At 37.7% G+C, this 20,077-nt stretch overlaps 1 protein-coding gene across 2 annotated transcripts in view; it reads right to left on the reverse strand.

The window, feature by feature from the left end:
* The window catches only part of AMPD3 (adenosine monophosphate deaminase 3), an 89,219-nt gene that overhangs the window by 47,442 nt on the left and 21,700 nt on the right, over positions 1–20,077 (reverse strand). For both annotated transcript variants that reach the window (XM_053720591.1, XM_053720590.1), the window contains exons 3-4: positions 3,416–3,629; positions 2,505–2,670 (exon numbers count right to left, since the gene is read on the reverse strand). In XM_053720591.1, coding sequence (XP_053576566.1) covers positions 2,505–2,670; positions 3,416–3,629 — 380 coding nt within the window. The remainder of the gene's footprint in view (positions 1–2,504; positions 2,671–3,415; positions 3,630–20,077) is intronic.

The raw sequence follows: 20,077 nt of genomic DNA on the forward strand, positions 1-20,077 counted from the left end.
GAGAAGAAGGGGAGGGGAAAAAGGGAGGAAAAGGAAAGAAGGAAGGGAGGGAGAGAGAGAGAAGAGAAGAGAAAAGTGGTGAGGGAAAGAAAGGAGTGAAAGAAGGGAGCAAGGGAGGGAGTTGAGAGAAAGAAGATAGGGAGTTGAGGGTGGGAGTGAGTTGAGGGAGAAAGGGAAAGAAGAATACACTTTGAAACAATCACTTCCCTTTATATGCAACAACATACAGTAATTACCATTATTCAAGTAATGAAAGTGTCCCTTTACTATTTAATCTGTGAGTTCATGAATGCAGACAAAGCTAGCTATTAGTAGCTAACATACATTAGCAATGAGAGTTTATGATTAGACATCACAAGCTGATCTAAGCAGTGCACAGACGCATCTAGGGGCCCATTTATCAAGCTCCGTATGGAGCTTGTGGGTCCGTGAACCGCTGCTCCATAACTCTGTCCGCCTGCTCTGAGCATTGGCCCATTGGCCGTGAGTCAGCAGGGGTCGACGTTGCACCAGCAGCTCTTGTGAGCTGCTGGTGCAATGTTCAATGCAGAGAGCGTCTTGCAGGCCTGATCCACACTGTCGGATCAGGTCCGCAAGACCTTTAATAAATAGACCCCAATGTCTGTTAGTTACAAAGACCTGCAATAAGCACTGCGCTCGCAGACCCACCACAGCTGATAAGAGGAGGCAGCATATCGGCACAAGGTCTTCTCCTCCAGCCTCACCTTGTAGGCATATCCCGGTCAAGTTTCTCACCAAGAACTCTTCCACTGCAAAAATGCCAGCGGCTCTAAATGAAGGAACGGTTTAAAGGAGTGCTGCCTGTAAAGAGCAAGCTTAATCAGCGCATGTGCCTTATCTTCTCTGTAAAAGCCTGCACTTTATCGCTCACTGTACTGTGTGCTGGCTTTTAGAGAGAGGAGAGAACAGATGTGCTGCCCCTCCCAAATCTGCTGCACTAGGCACCGGCCTTGTTGGCCTAGGCCATAATACGCCCCTGGTAGTGTCTATTACATGTAGTTAAATGTAAATTGGTGTATACTGTCCCTTAAGGTAAGAATTTATGTAGAGTTGGTTGGCCACACCAAGGGTTTTTATGTGACAAGGACTTTAGAGAGGTTTACTTTAGATGTAGACACTGGCTGGTATATAAAGACTTTGCACCAGCTTTGAGATGGTCTAGAAAAGAGTAAGGGAGCAACAGATTAGTGACAATACCCAATGAATAGTGACCACAAGCAGTACTGTGTATCCAAAAATAAACCATTGGAGCTGCTATCAAAGCACCAATAAATATAATAGCTTTTTGTGATCAACAAATGCATAATAAAAGGCAATAGAACAGAAATTACTCTGAATTAATAATGAGCAGTAGAATTCCAAAATGTCCTTCCAATCCAACTCAAATATATAAGCTTATGCCTCCGAAAATGCACGTATAAAAAGACTGTGCACACGGAATGGCAGTAAATAGGATTTTTTTTAAACTGCATGCCCTGTCTGAATCATGAAGGTTGCAAGCTGCTGCTTAGCTGTTTTGGTTAAGTTAATCATCATCTCTCATGGAATGGTGGCAGGAGATTCACATTGTGGTAAATATGTTTATATTTAAGAAGAGAAGCTATTCATTTAACTATAGGTAGATATTAGACTGTATTTTTTTCACTTCACAAAATATAGACCTTTCAACCCTTCTGTATCTTGCAGAAGTTCATAAGTTGGGAGGTCTGTTAGCTGTCCCTCCCGCATAGGGTTGTCACCCGTCCCTTAAAATACAGAACACTTATAAGTTACACATGCTGCAGGGTGTGCAGGGAGGAATATGAATAGTGCTGTCCAGAAACACAATGCATGTGTAACTCATAAGTGTCCAGGAAAACATGGCTGAGGTGGCAACCCTACGGGACAGTTTCCCAGTCACTGCTGTGGCTACTGCCATGAGGAACCCTGACTCTGCTGAGCCCCACCCACAGCATAAGTTGCAAGGTCTGTTAGCTGTCCCTCCCGCAGTTTCCCAGTCACTGCTGTGGCTCCTGCGATGAGGAACCCTGACTCTGCTGAGCCCCACCCACAGCACATTAGCAGCTCCAACCCTCCTGAAGTGGCTCTACTCCCAAAACACATTCACACTGTGGTCAATATAATTTTAAGAAGACATGGTATTACTTTAACTATAGGTTGTGGATATTAGCCTGTATTTCCTGCAATTCACAAAATACAGACCCCTCAACCCTTTTAGATGTTGCAGGATTTCACCAGTTAGAAAAGTCTGCTCACTGTCCCTTCTGCAGTTTCCAAGTCACTGCTGTGGCTCCTCCCATGAGGAACCCTGATTCTGCTGAGTCCCACCCATAGCACATTAGCAGCTTCATCCCTCCTGATGTGGCTCTATTACCCAAACACTGGAGGTCTACTGCTCACACTTCCTCCTCATCTACCTGTCCCAGAGAGCCTTCAGGAAATTTTGTGAGGTATGCAAAATATAACCCCTTGAATTAAAATACCTGGATATACTTCATCCTCCATTTTCCAGTTTTCTTCCTGCATAGTGCAAAGGTACCGGGCAGTTGTTCTAGGGAACCTATGATAAGCCAGTCGGCAATATTTCTCTCGTATCTGCAGGGCTTTTGCAAGTCCAGTTGCTGCTTGTTCATAATCATCTACTGTTACCTGTGACAGGTTGTGAAAAATATATATGTAAAAAATATGTATTTTCTCATCATTTCCCCTCATCTTATACAATTATATTTATTGAAATTTATTTTTTTTGTTTTTTTTATATGTCACATAATTTTGCTCTCATTAACAAAATGTAATAAAAGGTGCCCAGATTTTGATTAGTTGATATCTCCCTGTTTTCCAAGACTGCAAGTGCATCTACGTGTACATGTAATCTGCCTTGGGATCTCCCCAGGCATAATGGCCCCCTCCCATATTCCCCCAGATCTCCCCCTGCATAATGGCTGCCCCCCATAGTACCCCAGCTGTGATCATCCCTCCCAGTATTTTGTAGCTCATATTCCTTGCTTAAAGAGACATTGTATTTATGCAGTTATCTGTCAGATTTCATTGTATTCAAAGCTGCTGCAGTACAACTTTTCAAATGGGCTGGACTCTGTCTCTTACACTCCACTGAGAGATTGATTTCTCCTGCTGCTGCTGGGTCATGCTTACATAGCTTTTATATCGTCTATACTGCAGTACTGAAATGTTCAGTATAGGTAGCAGTTTCAAAAGGCAAACACTGCAATTTCAAATGACAACATAAAGGTATATGAGCTATTTGTAAAGAATTTAACTGTACTCCAGCAGGTACAATTGGTCAATGAAAAAACATAGAAGAGAAGAACATTTCATAGTAAAATGTCCCTTATGTTTGCAGGTAATCACATGAGAAATTATCCCTATTTCTTACCCCAGCACAGTAGTCTCCACTAATCGTTACTCTCTGGAATTCTGGGACTTCATATGGTTCTTGTACAACCTGTCCTGGCCCCCGCAGGTGTGGAAATGTTGGCTGAACTGGAGAAATAGGAGATGCAATTGGAGTGATTGTTGGAGCCTTCCAGTCAATATTGGGAATTTGTAGTGATAGGGACTGCGATCGAATCATCTTGAAGCTCTTCTTCCTATATGACCAAAAGTCATGCATTAGAAAACATTCAGGACTATAAAACATAAGGATTATGGAAAGTGCAGAATATTTTTTTAAAATTAAGTTCTTTAAAGCTTTAACTAGAAGAGAAGGGCTTAGAATTTTTTTTGGCAAAAGCGCTAATTTACAGAAAATGTGGTGGATACGCAGAATGACATTCCAGAATATGTAGTAACTGTTTATACTTTAAATTGTTTCAAGCTTAGAGGAGACACATGACTTTCTACATACTGTACAATGCGCTTAGATGTGCTATAGGGTCCTCAAATAGGCTCTAACGATCTAAAGGTCTATGCTCTGGAGAGATTATCTAAGAAGCCTTGTCAATACTGCAAGTTTGTAATAAATAAAATACATTTTAATTTCATATATTTAATATATAGTGTTCATCAATATAAGCTAAGGCGTGAAATCCTAATGTATATGCTCATAAATTAATCTGCCACATAGAAATAAAATTAAAGGGACATTAGCACTCCTATTATAAAGATATGAGTCACAGTAGTACAATTTCACAATTAGAAGCATTTTTACAATATATTTATTTTTGCCAACATTATTTTTTACTAGCTAGTTATCACTATTATATTGATAACCTTTTAACTGAATGCAAGTGCATGCTTGCATCTCACACACTGTGTGACTGCTGGTGCTGACATGTTAAGTGATTCTCCAGTACTCTTAGCATGCCCAAGAGCTCATACACATGGCCCATTGGCCTGTAGCCCCATTGACAATATGTGTTAAAATGAAAAGTCCAATACAAAAAGATGGAGTCCGGCCTCAATTAGAAAAACAGAAATCCTTTATTAATCCCACATCATGGGTATAGGGTCAACGTTTCGGGCCACTTATTAGTCCTTAGTCATGTCAGCCTCTGATTCGTGGGTGCTGTTCCCCTGAAATAAGTCATTCAAATTAAAAGTTGTCATTGGACAATGAGAACTTAATTGATTCATAGTCACAAACGCAAATATTTTGCAAAAATTCTTCTAATTGTATTTTAACTAAATTCTTACATTTTAAATGACTGATATATCTCTTTAACTGTAAATGGATGTAAAATACCTTTCTGTAGTATTGAGATCCACATACCAGGCAATTGTGAATATTTTTGGAATTCATTAACACATCATTTGCTGCAATTTTCAATTGCCTATCTACCACCGCCATTTGTTTTAATTGGAACATCCAATCTTACTGGAGAGGACAAGGCTAGCCACTGCAATTTTGTTTGCATTATTATAATCTCATAGTATTTCACACCAATTTAGTTCTGTATTTGAGATGGGCCTTTATTACAATTTATTAATATTCAATACTGATAGTAATAGTTGTTTCGAGCTTTACACACCTGGCACTCAAAGCTTCAAACTGTTCATATGTTTCAAATAAGGAAAATAAAATTTAAATAGCAAATGTAACATAGGATATAAAATGTAAGATTTGAATGTGTACATGTAACATTTGAATTTTGGAATATACTTATAAAAGTACATTGTCAAAGAGCCTGTTTGAAGCACATTATTTTTAAGGGTTGTCCACATTGATTTCACAAATTCATCAGTAAATATAGAAATATATAACAAGATGCTGTTCATATCATTAAAGAGATATACTTTGTTCTTTTGATAGCCTCTGTTGAAAAGCATACCTAGGTAGCTAGCTGCTGATTGATGGCTGTGCATATATGCCTTTTGTTGTTGGCTCACTTAGGCCCAGATTTCATGAACACATTTGCGCTCCACTGTGTAAAACCATTGCATGCTAATCTGTCACAAAACACATCAAAATTCATTTAAAAGTACAGATACACCCAAAATAATACTGTCTGAGAAAAAATATTAAATATGAAAAAAAATTGCACAAAAAAAATTGTTATACTCATAATAGCACTACCTAATAAAAATTATTAAAAAGAAATATGTTGCACACAAAAGTTCAAAGATATGAGATGTCAGGTGTTAGAAAAAAAGGCTGCAAAGGGTTCTTTAACATAGAGATACATACAGATACATGTCTAAATATGTGTATGTATGTATGTGTATATATATATATATATATATATATATATATATATATATATATATATATATATATATATATATATATATATATAGTATGCGTGTGCAGATGTATTATATATGTATTTACAGAAACATATATAAGTGCATTGGAGCCCTTTGCAGTCAAGTAGATGAAACCACAAAAATGCATTTGCATGCAATATTCATTTTTAATAAAGTTTTATATTGTGTATTTACTGTAAATATTCCACATGCCAATGTTCTGCACATAGCAGAATATGATCTATGTATTTTTAAATAGATATTACTATATATCTGTATATACCTATATATATATATATATATATATATATATATATATATATATATATATATATATATATATATAATCATCTAAATATATAGGTATCGATATATATTGTATCAAAATACCATCAGAAATATGTAGAACTATGTATTTATGAATAAATAGAACATATTCTTCTATGTTAAGAACATTGAAATGTGAAATATTCATATTTTTATGTTGGGTTAGCGCACTTGAGAATAGGCTTTGTGCTTGAGTAGGATGTTTTTTTCCACTTTTATTGCTTCCCCATTCTGGGCTAGATTACATGTGGGGCCAGGGCCGCCACTAGAAATTTTGGGGCCCCTGACTTAACCATTGATCAGGGCCCCACCTTTGACATGTGTAATTTTTGACCAAATGACTAAAATATATATGCACTTTATTCTTAAAGTGAAGGTAAACTTTGGTGAATGAAAGCCCGTTTTTTTTTAAATACTATTAAAAACAGGGGCACTTTCATTCATTAAAGTTTACAAAGCAGCTGTTTAGTTAAAAAAAAAATACCATTTTTTCTTTTCATAGCCGGAGCAGCTTCCCCCATCTAGAGATCCTCTTTTTTTAACACGTCAGCAATGACTAATCCTGCTTCCTCCAATCACAGCATGGCCTCAGACAATGACTACCCTGGGGGGAAAGCTGTGATTGGAGGAAGCAGGATTAGGCATTGCTGACGTGTGAATAGAGGATCACTATGTGGGGGAAGCTGCTCCGACTGTGAAAAAAAGGTCATTTTTTTAACAAAACGGCTGATTTGTAAACTTTGATGAATGAAAGTGCCCCTGTTTTTAATAGTATTTTTAAAAAATGGTCTTTCATTCACCAAAGTTTACCTTCACTTTAAGAGGCCCATTTATCAAGCTCCGAATGGAGCTTGAGGGCCCGTGTTTCTGGCGAGCCTACAGGCTTGTCAGAAACAGCAGTTATGAAGCAACGGTCTAAAGACCGCTACTCCATAACCCTGTTCGCCTGCTCTGAGCAGGCGGACAGAGATCGCCACAATTCAACCTGATCGAGTACGATCGGGTTGACACCCCCCTGCTGGCGGCCAATCTGCAGGGGGTGGCGTTGCACCAGCAGCTCACGAGAGCTACTGGTGCAATGCTGAATACGGAGAGCGTATTACTCTCAGCATTCAGCAAGGTCTGTCGGATCAGGTCCGACAGACCTTTAATAAATAGGCCTCAATGTGTAGTCAAACTTGGAAATGTTGTAAAGGTACACACAAACACACAGACACACTCATACACTGAAACACACACTCACACATAAGGATTCACATATAGACACTCTGGCAGACATGCAAAGAAACACACAAACACACTCAGACACAGACACCCAAACAGACACTCAGCAGTTGTTTACATTGACCTGACAAGTAATGAGGTAGACTACAGTTTTTTCAAAAAAGGAGATTTGCCATACAAAATATGGAGTTCTGTTTATATTTTTGTCAAGGAAGATGACAACTAAATTATGACAACAGCATGCAGTTGCTGAAAGGAAGGGCCCTGAACTTCCTAAACAATCATTAAATGGTGGATTGGTGACTTCCAGAAAGGCCTCATTAGTCTCAAAGTCTGTAAAAGATGTGAATAATCAGTAGTAAAGTCAAAATGTCCTATAAAGGAACAGACAATGGAGACACACACACACACACACACACAAACTTGCACATACACCCAAGGAAACGCCAACCGAGACAGCCTTAGAAAACACACAAAGGCATACACACACACAGGGAGACACCCACAGAAACCACACAAAGACATACACACACAGAGAGACAACCACATAAAACACACAAAGAAATACATACGCACACACACTCTCACAGAGACACCCACAGAAAATGCACAGACATACACCCCCATCACAGAGACACCCACAGAAAATGCACAGACATACGCACACACCCTCACAGAGACATCCACAGACAACACAGACATACATCCATACACACACACACACCCTCACAGAGACATCCACAGAAAACACACATATATACACACCCACCCTCACAGAGACATCCACAGAAAACACACAAAGACATACACACACACCCTCACAGAGGCATCCAGAGAAAATACACAAATACATGCATACACACACCCTCACAGAGACACCCATAGAAAAAGCTCAAAGACATACACGCACAGACATCCACAGAAAATGCACAAAGACATACACACCCACCCTCACAGAGAGACCCACAGAAAAAAAATACATACATACTCAAAGAGACACAAACAAAAGCACAAAGACATAAACACAGACACCCTCAGAAACACTCACAGGAGGTAAAATGTCTGCACATTGCATCCCCTAAATCAACAGTGTATGACATGCATGATAAAAAAATTGCAGAAATTAAGAGATCACTTTTTAAAGAATCATATTTGTATATGTGCAAACAAAAATAATTCTGTGAATTCAAAATTGTACATTAATGATCTGGGTAGATGGCTAGATGAAGAAAATTACTTTTGAAAGGTTGACATATGTCCCCCCCCCCCATTTTCTCCAAGCAAGAGCACCACTTCAAATATGGTACAAATGTTCCAATCTGTCAGCTGTACTTTTGGATTTTGAAAATGATGTACTCTATATGGTCTTGGTGGAACCATAAGCTGTCGTACTCAGGATTTAGGCTTGTTTGTATGTATTTAAAAATTTAGTCAGCAGTAGTGTAAACTGAACAGTGTTAAGTTAACCTGTCTCATTTCAAACACTGAGCAATCTTAGTCTGAGTGTATAACATTTTATGCAGACGTAAAAATCTTAGATGAAATGCCCCCTTGCATCTGGAAAGTCCTTGCATAAAGGGGCAGTAAACTGGAATGTAATTAAAATATATATATATTAATAAAAAAAAAAGGGCAGCTACCTTTTGTGTATTGAGGAGGAAACATTTCTGCATGGATTTAAATATAGAATTTCTACAGCATTGTCAAATAATCTTAAATACACTGCCGTATATTGATTAAAAAAATGTGTTTTTATGGACCCCTGGCCCCACCATACAACTACTACCACACTGAAGTTACAATCTGAAATTGCACAAAGAAATAAAAAACATTTACTAAGTAAGTCCTACCTCCTATGTAAATGAAAGTGATCTGCCGTCTGACTCAGGCACACTGTACAAACTTAAAGGGACATGAAACCCACATTTTTTTCTTTCATGATTTAGAAAGAGAATGCAGTTTTAAACATCTTTTTAATTTACTTCTATTATCTAATTTGTTTTATTCTCTTGATATTCTTTGCTGAAAAGCATATCTAGATATGCTCAGTAGCTGCTGATTGGTTGCTGCACATAGAAGCCTCATGTGATTGGCTCACCCATGTGCATTGCTTTTTCTTCAAATAAGGATATCTAAAAAATGAAGCAAAATAAATAATAGAAGTAAATTGTAATGTTGTTTAAATTTGTATGTTCTTTCTGAATCATGAAAGAAAGATTTTGGGTTTAGTGGCCCTTTAAGTGCCAAGTCTGTCTCACACTGTGCATAGTGGTTTAGTGCACACTCAGAAATTCTCTAAAATGCTAATGCTTTACTCCTTGTATTAACATTTCCCACGCTCAATAGCACTCTGCTGTAGAGCCCTCTGGTGGCTGCAAAAATGTTCTTGCCTCATGGGGCCCCCTGGCCCATTGGGCCCCTGACAGGAGTCACCCCTGTCACCCCCTGATGGCGGCCCTGATTATTACCTTTATAACATTTTCAAGTTTGATTACGCTCATGGTTAAAGTGCGCACACATTTTAAGCACTTGGCCAAAAATTGCACAGGTAAAAAAATGTGCAAGAAATGCTCACAAAAAATAGAGGGAACATTGGTTGTGATGTCAAAGAACAAAAAACGCTATTTCATTCACAAAAATAAACACAAATGAACATGTTCTCATACATTTTACACTCTGCTGATGGAATAACGTGTAAATGGAAACAAATGAAAGGGAAACCAATTTTACAGTACATTGTCCACTTATAGGCACATGGAAAAAAAAAAAATATTTTGTGATTCACATAGTGAATACAGTTTTAGAGAACTTTCCAATTCACTTCTATTAATTTATTAACTTCATTATTTAGGTATCCTTTGTTGAAGAAGCAGTTATGTACTACTGGGAGCTAGCTGAAAGCCAATGACAAGAGACATATATTTGCAGCCACCAATCAGCAGCCTCTGAGCCCACCTAGGTATGTTTTCAAACAAAGGATACAAAGAGAATGAAACAAATTATATAATAAAAATAAATTGGAAAGTTCTTTAAAATGACATGCTCTATCTCAGGGTTCTTCAAAAAAAATTTCACAAGCACCAGGGCAAACAAACCTTCACGACCCTATTTTTATGCTTTAAAAATGGCAAAGTGACAAAAACATGTGTGTTCTTTAATCCTGATTGTAGTCAAACTTGAAAGTGTTGTAAAAGGTAATAACAGACACACTCTCGCATACAACACACACAATCATACAACACACTCACCACACACACTCTCATACAACACTCACACACTCTCATACAACACACTCTTATAATACACATATACATCACACACAACCTCACCAAACACACTCTCATAATACACATATACAATACACACACACACCACACACACTCTCATAATACACATATACATCACACACACTCTCATACAACACACACCACACACACTCTCATACAACACACACCACACACACTCTCATAATACACACTCACACTACACACACTTTCATAATACACATATACATCACACATACTCTCATACAACACACACCTCACACACTTTTATAATACACATATACATCACACACACTCTCATACAACACACTCACCACACACACTCTCATATAACACACACACACCACACACCAAACACACTCTCCCACAACACACACCAAACACACTCTCCCACAACACACACCACACACACTCTCCCACAACACACACACCACACACACTCTCCCACAACACACACACACTCTCCCACAACACACACACACCACACACACTCTCCCACAACACACACACACACCACACACACTCTCACACCACACACCACACACACTCTCCCACAACACACACACACCACACACACTCTCCCACAACACACACACACCACACACACTCCCCCACAACAAACACACACCACACACACTCTCCCACAACACACACACACCACACATAGTCTCCTACAGCGCACAAACACACTCATACGACATACACCACACACACACTCTCCCACAACACACACACCTCACACACTCTCCTAGAGCGTACAAACACACTCATACAACACACACACTCTCCCACAACACACACTCTCTCACACAACACACACACCACACACTCTCTCCCACAACACACACACCACACACACTATTCTACAGCACACACATCACACACTCTCATACAACACATACATACCACACACACTCTTATATAACACACACCACTTACTTACATATAATACAGTTACACACACAACACATATGCTCCTACAACACACACACAAGTTGCACCCAGTAAACATGGTGTTGCGACCCAGTAATGGGTCCCGACCCATGGTTTGAAGAACCCTGCTCTATCTGAATCATGAAAGAAAAAAACAGTTTCATGTCACATTAAGGTTGCAAGTTGCTGTTTGGTAAGTGGAGATCTGAGGTTTAAGCCGAATGACTAGTTACATAATGAAAAACATAGCTCTTTATATATAATTAATTTGTTTGTGACCTATATTATTGTACAACTTCTCAGCGTCTCACATGTGGAGTGAACTAGCTATTAAATTTAGTAGATGGTGCCAAGGGTGTCAACATATATACCACAGAACCAAATAATGTAGGCATGTTATTTCTTGCAAAATAATTCATCATTGACCTATTTTAAAGACCAATAAAGCATTTTTATATTTAGCAGTTAATTACAAAAGATGTGAATACAAATAAATATTTTATAACTTCTTTCCTCTGCTTTGACCAATTTGTGTCAAAGCAACTTGTGTCAAATTAACAATTGCACTGATCTAAGCAATCACTGGGCAGCATGTTGCAGAGTTATATTAACTGCAGCATGCTAAAGTATGGTGTATATACTTCAGCCTCTCTGTGGGTGTAGGGGGAAAAAAAGTTTTTAGCGAAAAATTACAGAATAGAGAGCCCAGACAATGAATGTAAATGTTACTGTTTTTATAATTAAGGATTTTGGGCTAAATTACAAGTGGAGTGCAATGTAGTGGTCCTGTGTTAACCTCACTAGACTGAGGCTTTTTGCGCACATCTGTTGCACTAATATTATTAGTTGAAAGTAAAAAGTTAGTGCACGAGCGAAAACCCGTTGCGCACAAAAAAGTGGAACTTAGAAAATCGTGAATGCGTTAACATATTCCCCCATAGACTTAAATGGAGTGTGAAAAAACCCATACTCGCACTCGTTAACCCAACATGGTTTATTTACGTGAGCTCAACTCAACATGAATTATGAATATTTCACATTCCAATGTTCTTCAAATAGAAGAATATATTCTATTTATTCTTAAATAAATATTTCAATATATATATGATGTTATTATGCATACTGTAAAATATTTTAAATAATCCATAGAATATACATATATATATATATATATATCATTTTTTTACAGTATGTATAATAATGTAAAATAATAATATATATTTTTAAAATTTTGTATTTAATATTTCAATAATGCGTATTGAAGATAGCAATTCTTCATGTGCGCTAACCCAACCAAGTTAGTTCTAAATTGCGAACCCCCATGCGCATTATGTATATTTTACATTCCTGTTCTTCACATAGAAAATAATGTACTTTTATTATCAAATATATATTTCTAAATATATCTGATACTGTTCATGTAAAATACATATATACTGTATATATATACTGTATTATATATGCCTATATATTTTTATATATATATATATATATATATATATATCAATTTGTATTTACAATAAAAAGGACATTATCCTGTAAGTAAAGAATATTGGAATGTGAAATATGTACAGTACATATACAGTAAAACCATAGCCGTGCGCACAGGGTGTGCCGGTGTGCCCAGGCACATTCTAATGCACTAGCAGACTAATCTGAATCGCACAGCCGTCTGATTTTACCAGTTCATTGCCATCCCTAGGGTCACTTGGAACTTTTAATACTTGCAAGCGCCTTTCCATTTGATCGTGTGAAACCCACAATCTTATAAACTAGAGGGAATCATTACCCTTAATGCAAGTGGGGACTTCCGGTGGGGGAGGGGCGTGACCACGGTTGCACGCTCTGAGCTCAGGACCACGAGCGTTGGAGATCCAAAACCCCCAAGCACAGTGTTCCCGTTGGCGGCTAGAGAAGCACTCCACCTGGGGAGAGAAGCACAGGTGCTGTAGCACGGAGGTCTAGGCGTTACCGCCGCAGTCAGGTGGTGCTGGCTAATAGCCAAAACGAAACTCGGAGGATCTGCAAGGAAGCAGAGGGTGAGGCGGCAAACCTTGCATAGCGGGCAAAGGAGCAGAGGCAAGTGCGGGTGTGAGCAGAGCGGCGACAGCTGGAAGCAAGTGAATCCCCAGATTGGAGAAGCGGCACTTTCGGGTGGCAAAAAGGGGTAAATTCGGGAGGTATCCTGGAGGAGCCACTTCAGCCCCTGAGGGTTGCGGAAGCCAAGATCAAAGTAAAAGGCAATAAGAAGAGAGCCTATGGAAGCTGCAAACCTGTAAAACCGCAAGTATAAAATCTGTATGCCCCAAGAATCTAACAGTAGCGCCTCACCCTGTTAAAGTGTACACCTTTTAGAGTCATTTGGCCAGACAGAAATCTGCATTTCCTATAAACACTGGGATAAAGTACTCTGTACACAGGCTAACCTGCATTTCCTATAAACACTGGGATAAAGTACTCTGTACACAGGCTAACCTGCATTTCCTATAAACACTGGGATCGTATACTCTGTACACAGGCTAACCTGAACTTTGGATATAGGTTGACAAGATTATTACTGAGGCTAACTACCTGGGTACATAGGCCTATAAGCCTCACGATACATATGACAGTGGTAAAGAACTAAAAACATCAGCATCAACTAAGTTGAAGCTCAGGAAGTTTGCTGTTTATCTTGATTCATTAACAGTTCTGTGTGTAGCCTTTGTGTATATAGGTTCATAGTGGAGCTGGTATAAGGATAAGCTGGAAAGCTAGGAACGTTTTTTTCTTTTCAAGAGGCAAACTTAACCACATCCCTGGAAAATATAGGCTCCAGTGAAAATTTCATTAACTGGGAGGTAGCTTTGAGTGCTGTCTGTGGCACATGGAAAAGGAGCCACTCTGGCCTAGTTCAACACATTAAAGTTGCATGCAAGCATGGTTGAAAGTTAACCCCTGTGGAACTGTCATACTAGGTTCAGATGGAGACTGTCTTTTTATAACTGGACGCTCTAACAACAGATAAAAGCTGGCAAAGATCCTTGCCTGTAGTGTAGGCAAAAGAGAGAAATTTATGACATGGACTATATAGATAAAAACTACAAATGTTCTAAAAATATTCCCTCATATGTATAATGATGGCTGTTTTTTCTGTTTGCAAGAGTATGCTAGTGAGGGAATAGTGAATTATTATCTCTGCCTATCTAGTTTTTAAGTGAATGTAACAGCTAGGTATCACTGAAATCTGGGACAAATAATGTGAATATTGTTGGTTTTTCCTCAGAGAACATATTAACAAAGGCATTTTGAAATTGGGGCGCAATACTGTGTAATACTGCAATATATGTTGTCTTTTTTTTCTATTTTTTTTTTTTACATATAGAGTATTGATAAGGGAATACTGAAGTTGGCCAGGTAAAGATAATCAGGCAGAAACCAGATAGTGAGGTGTGCTTCACTGTTATTATCCTAGTGGAATACAAGTACGGGTGTTAAAATAAAGGTTATTTGTGTATCTTAGGTTAAAACAAAACATTAAACCTATAGGTTAAGTTAGGCCGGGTGTGGAAATAGAAAAGGAGGTGGAATATATAAAAGGCTCTTTGGTGAGATAACATTGCTGTAGTGGATGCTGGAATAAGATATATATGTTGTAATCCTCTTTTTTTTTTTTTTTCTCTCGCACTTTTTTGGTTTTTATTCACTTTTTTTATTTCTTTTCACCCACAGTAGTTCAAGGGTAGTAGATTGGAGAGTTTAGAGGGTGGCAGGGGGTCTGTTTTTTTTTCTTTTTCTGGACCCCCCTGCGTTGATTTTTTGTACATACACAATCAGTCACTGATATAAATTCACAATAAGACACATTTCTGGGTTTAGTATAAATCCCAGATCTTAATGGAAAAATATATAACAAACTTGAAATCCAGGTCCCCAGCTATGTCATCCAGGAGAGATAAAAAGCTGAATAAATTGACACAAGATCAATTAGGAGAGATAATCCCTTCCTCCCCGCAAGATATGGGAAAAGGTGTGGAGACACAATTAACTAATAACCAGTTAGTGGACCTAATATTGCCCCAGTTTGAAGGCATAAAAAAGGAGATTATGGGACTTACTGTTGAAGTTAGGCAATTTTCTAGTAGGCTAACAGAAGTTGAAACCCGAGTATCAGATCTAGAGGACTTGTATACTAACCAGGAAGATAGTAATCAGAAATTCTCGAATACTATTAAGATATTGCAGTCAAAGATAGAGGACTTAGAAGATAGGTCGAGGCGGAACAATGTAAGGGTAGTGGGAGTTCCTGAAACCTCAGAATATGCAGACCTTATACAATTTGCATCAACTACTCTCCCAAAACTGATAAACTTGCCAGTGCAGGGAAGAAGCATAGAAGTAGAAAGAGCTCATCGTGTGGGTCTTCATAGAACAGAGGCAGATAATAGAAATCGCCCAAGAATGATCATGATACGCTACTTGAATTTTCAAGATAAGGTTTCAATATTAAGGCAGTATAGGAAGACAAATCCACCAGTTATTGAAGATAGAAAGATTCTTTTGTTCCAGGATTTTTCGGCAGACACGTCTGCAAAAAGGAAAGAAATGTCCCCTTATTGTTCTGGATGTATAAAAAACAGAATGAAAGCTATCTTAAAGTATCCTGCTAAGCTAGTAATAGAATCAGAGGAGGGACAGGTAGTTCTAAATACACCAAGTGAAGCGAAGGCTTTTTGTCTCAAAAAAAATGTAAAATTTTGAAGTATTTCCTTTGAGCACAATGTTAAGTGGTACATGAACAAAATGGCTATGGAAATTGATGGATTTGTGTGGAACAACGACATGGTTGAGGATTGTGGTATGAGTGTGGATTGTGGTGTGAGTGTGGATTTTTTTTCTTTTGCTGGGTTTTTTTTTTTTTTTCTTCCCCCTCTGTGTGAGATTAGCATTTGATGTGAAAATGTTAGCAGATTGGATTAAAGGAGCATGAATTTAAGTTTTGTATCATGGAATATAGGTGGAGTCACGTCCCCAATAAAACGCAAAAACATCTTAAAAACCCTAAAAAAACTCAACCCTGATATAGTCCTCCTACAGGAATTGCACCTAAAGGCAACAGAGATTCCAAAGTTAAGGGCAAAATGGGTGGCTGAAATCTTAGCCACTCCCTGTGTATCAAGAAAGCGAGGGGTAGCCATCCTGATTAATAAAAACTTAACATATAATATAATTAGCGTCGAGGCCGATCTAGCAGGTCGTTATTTAATCATGCAAATAAAAATCGATGCTAAAGTCTGGACAATATGCAATGTATATGGGCCAAATGAATTTGATAAAGGGTTTTGGATTAACATCCAAACTAAATTAATTCCTTATTTAGGGCAAAACTTGATCTTAGCAGGGGACTTCAACATGACCCTATATCCAGAACTAGACAGGTTATTGATAAAGAAAAATAGAGGGAAACACATAAGAGAGGCGTGCTTCTTCAGAGAGTTGTGTAAAACATTAAAGTTAAAAGATATATGGAGAGTGCAACATCCGGATATAAAAGAATATTCTTGTGAGTCTAAATCACATAAGAATTTCTCCAGGATAGATTTGTTTCTTATTGATGAAAATATATCAAAACTAGACTTAGAATCTGAAATATCTGAATTCACTATATCAGATCACGCCATTATATCGTTAAAATTAAAGTGTAATCTGCAAGAGGTTTCAAATAGGAATTCTTTTAGATTTCAAGGTTATATGATGAATAATTTGGGTTTCTGTAACTGGTTAACGCAAAGATGGCGAGAATATTCTATCTTAAATGATACATATAGGAACAAGACAGAAATTTTTTGGGAAGCTGGTAAAGCTGTTTTGAGAGGTGAAATTAAACAATACATGATTAGAATGAGGAAAAAGATGGCTAACAGGGAACTGCAACTAGCAAACCAGTTAAAGAATGCATACCGAAAATATATTCTTAAGCCAGATAGCTTATTATGGAATAAATACAGAACGGCTCGAGAAGAACGAGATCATTTTATGAATAAAAAAGGGGCAATGGAAGATATCAAAAATAGGCATTACTGGCAGGGTCCGGAGGGAATATCAGCTAAAAATCTGACTAAAATCATAAATTTCAGGAAAAATAAGAACATGATTATGTCAATAAGGCAGGATCATAACGTTTATACCAAATCCCATGATATTCGAGATGCCTTTTTTAAATATTATCAGAACATTTATGCCTCTGGGGACCTAGATGTTAAAGCAAAAGAGTCGTTCTGGGATAAGGTTAATCTACCAAAAATTGATAGTGAGAAAATGGCACAACTAAACCTACCAATCCACATTGAGGAAGTTAAGGGGGCCATTGATAAAATAAAGATCGGGAAAGCACCAGGTCCAGATGGCCTCTCGGCAGAGTGGTACAGAATATTGAAAACAGATATAGCTGATATCTTAACAGAACTTTTCAATTTATATTTTGTTCAGAATAGAATGAAATCTCTCTATTTTACCGATTCAGCTATCACATTGATTCACAAAAAGGGTAAACCATTAGACGATATGGGTTCTTATAGACCCATATCGCTACTCAATAATGACTACAAGTTATTAATGAATATCATTGCTGAGAGGCTAAAAAAAGTGATTGGAGACATAATCCATCCCGATCAGACGGGTTTTATGCCAGGCAGGAACGTAGCGAGAAATATACGCAGGGTACTATAAACAATAGAACATTTACCATAATAAATTCCATAATACAAGAAAATACAGTGAAGTAGATCATGCCTTACTTACAATAGACGCGGAAAAGGCGTTTGATTCGATAATATGGGATCATCTGATGACCTCATTATTACAGTTCGGGTTCTCAGGCAATTTAGTGAACTTGGTGAATTTAATATATAAATCGCCAAGATCTCAAGTAATTGTAAATGGGGGATATACACCATATATCACCATGCAAAAAGGTACTAGGCAGGGATGCCCATTATCCCCACTTCTTTTCAATATTGCACTAGAGCCTCTGGCAATCCATCTCAGGGATAGACTAGAAGGTATTAAGATAGGAGACCAAAAGATAGTCACTTCACTATATGCAGATGATGTTATTCTATTTCTTAGCAACTCCAGAGTAAGTATCCCAGTAAGTCTGGAGATTATTAATCAGTTCAGTAAATTTACAGGCTATAGAGTAAATATACAAAAGTCAGAAATATTATGGATCAACAAAAATAAAAGTAGCTATAAAAATCATCCATATAGGGAAGTAGCACATTTTAGATACCTGGGAATCATCTTGGGGACAGATCCAGGCGAGTGGTATAAACTCAATTTCACTGACTATTTTGCTAAATTTCACGCTGAGTTACAGAGATGGAATATATATTTTCTTTCATTATCAGCTAAAATTATGCTTATCAAGACGATTACTTTTCCGCGTCTATTGTTTCTACTTCAAAACATACCACTATTTATTACAAGACAAGATATTACTAAATTTAAAAAGGCATGTACTAAATTTATCTGGGGTAAGATGAAACCGCGGATCTCACTAGACAGATTAACTATACCTAAAAAATATGGAGGTATGGCTTTACCAAATTTACGCTATTATAACTGGATAGCAATGATAAAATATGGGTTAGACTGGTTAGTTGAATCACAATATATTACCTACTATGAGATTGAGACAGAATTAATAAAACCTTTCAGCTTAAAATCGGCCCTACATCACACATATGCAAAATTACCTGAGAACATTAAACAATTTTCAACAATTTCGAATATTATCTTGGCCTGGCAAAAATACTGTAACCTAAAACCTAATGGGCGTGGACTATAGAAAATCGAGATTCTTACCGATCATTGGTACACCGGATTTTTCTCCAGGACAAAATAATATAGTCTTTAGAAAATGGCACGAAAAAGGAATCCTATATTTTGTGCAACTTTTAATAACAGGCACAAATAAAGTACAAACGTATGGTGAGATAGCAAAAAAATTTCAGCTACCCCAAAATAATTTCTATGCCTTCCTGCAAGCTAGAAGTTTTATGACAGCACTTGGCCATCCAAGTGAGTCAGGTTGGGACCTACAAGAGATGGAGGCGGGACTTACCTTGTATAAAGCAGGTATTAGATCATTAAGATATTGGTATAACATCCTATTTGACAGGTTAGGCTCTAACCATATCAAGGTAATCACACAGAAGATGCAAAAATATGTTCCTAATGTGAAGGAAGAAGATGTAATGAAAAGTATCAGTTTAAGTACCTCAGTGACGACAGTAACTAGTTGGAGGGAGACGCATTGGAGAATCATTAACAATTATTACTTAACACCGGATAGATTATATAAATGGGCTACTACAAATCTGAATACCTCTTGCTATAAGTGCAGTGCAGGGAGAGCAGGCCTATTGCATTGTTTATGGTCATGTCCCAAAATTAGACAATTCTGGGCGAAGGTAAATTATTGGTTAAATAAATATACTGGGTCACGGATTGAATTTACCCCATCTATAATCTTTTTCTTGTACCAAGGTCGTTTGGAACCAGGTGAGAGTCAGTTAGTTAATACTGGTATAATGGCAGCTCGA

This window comes from Bombina bombina, chromosome 7, assembly GCF_027579735.1.
Source record: "Bombina bombina isolate aBomBom1 chromosome 7, aBomBom1.pri, whole genome shotgun sequence".
NCBI lineage: Eukaryota > Metazoa > Chordata > Amphibia > Anura > Bombinatoridae > Bombina > Bombina bombina.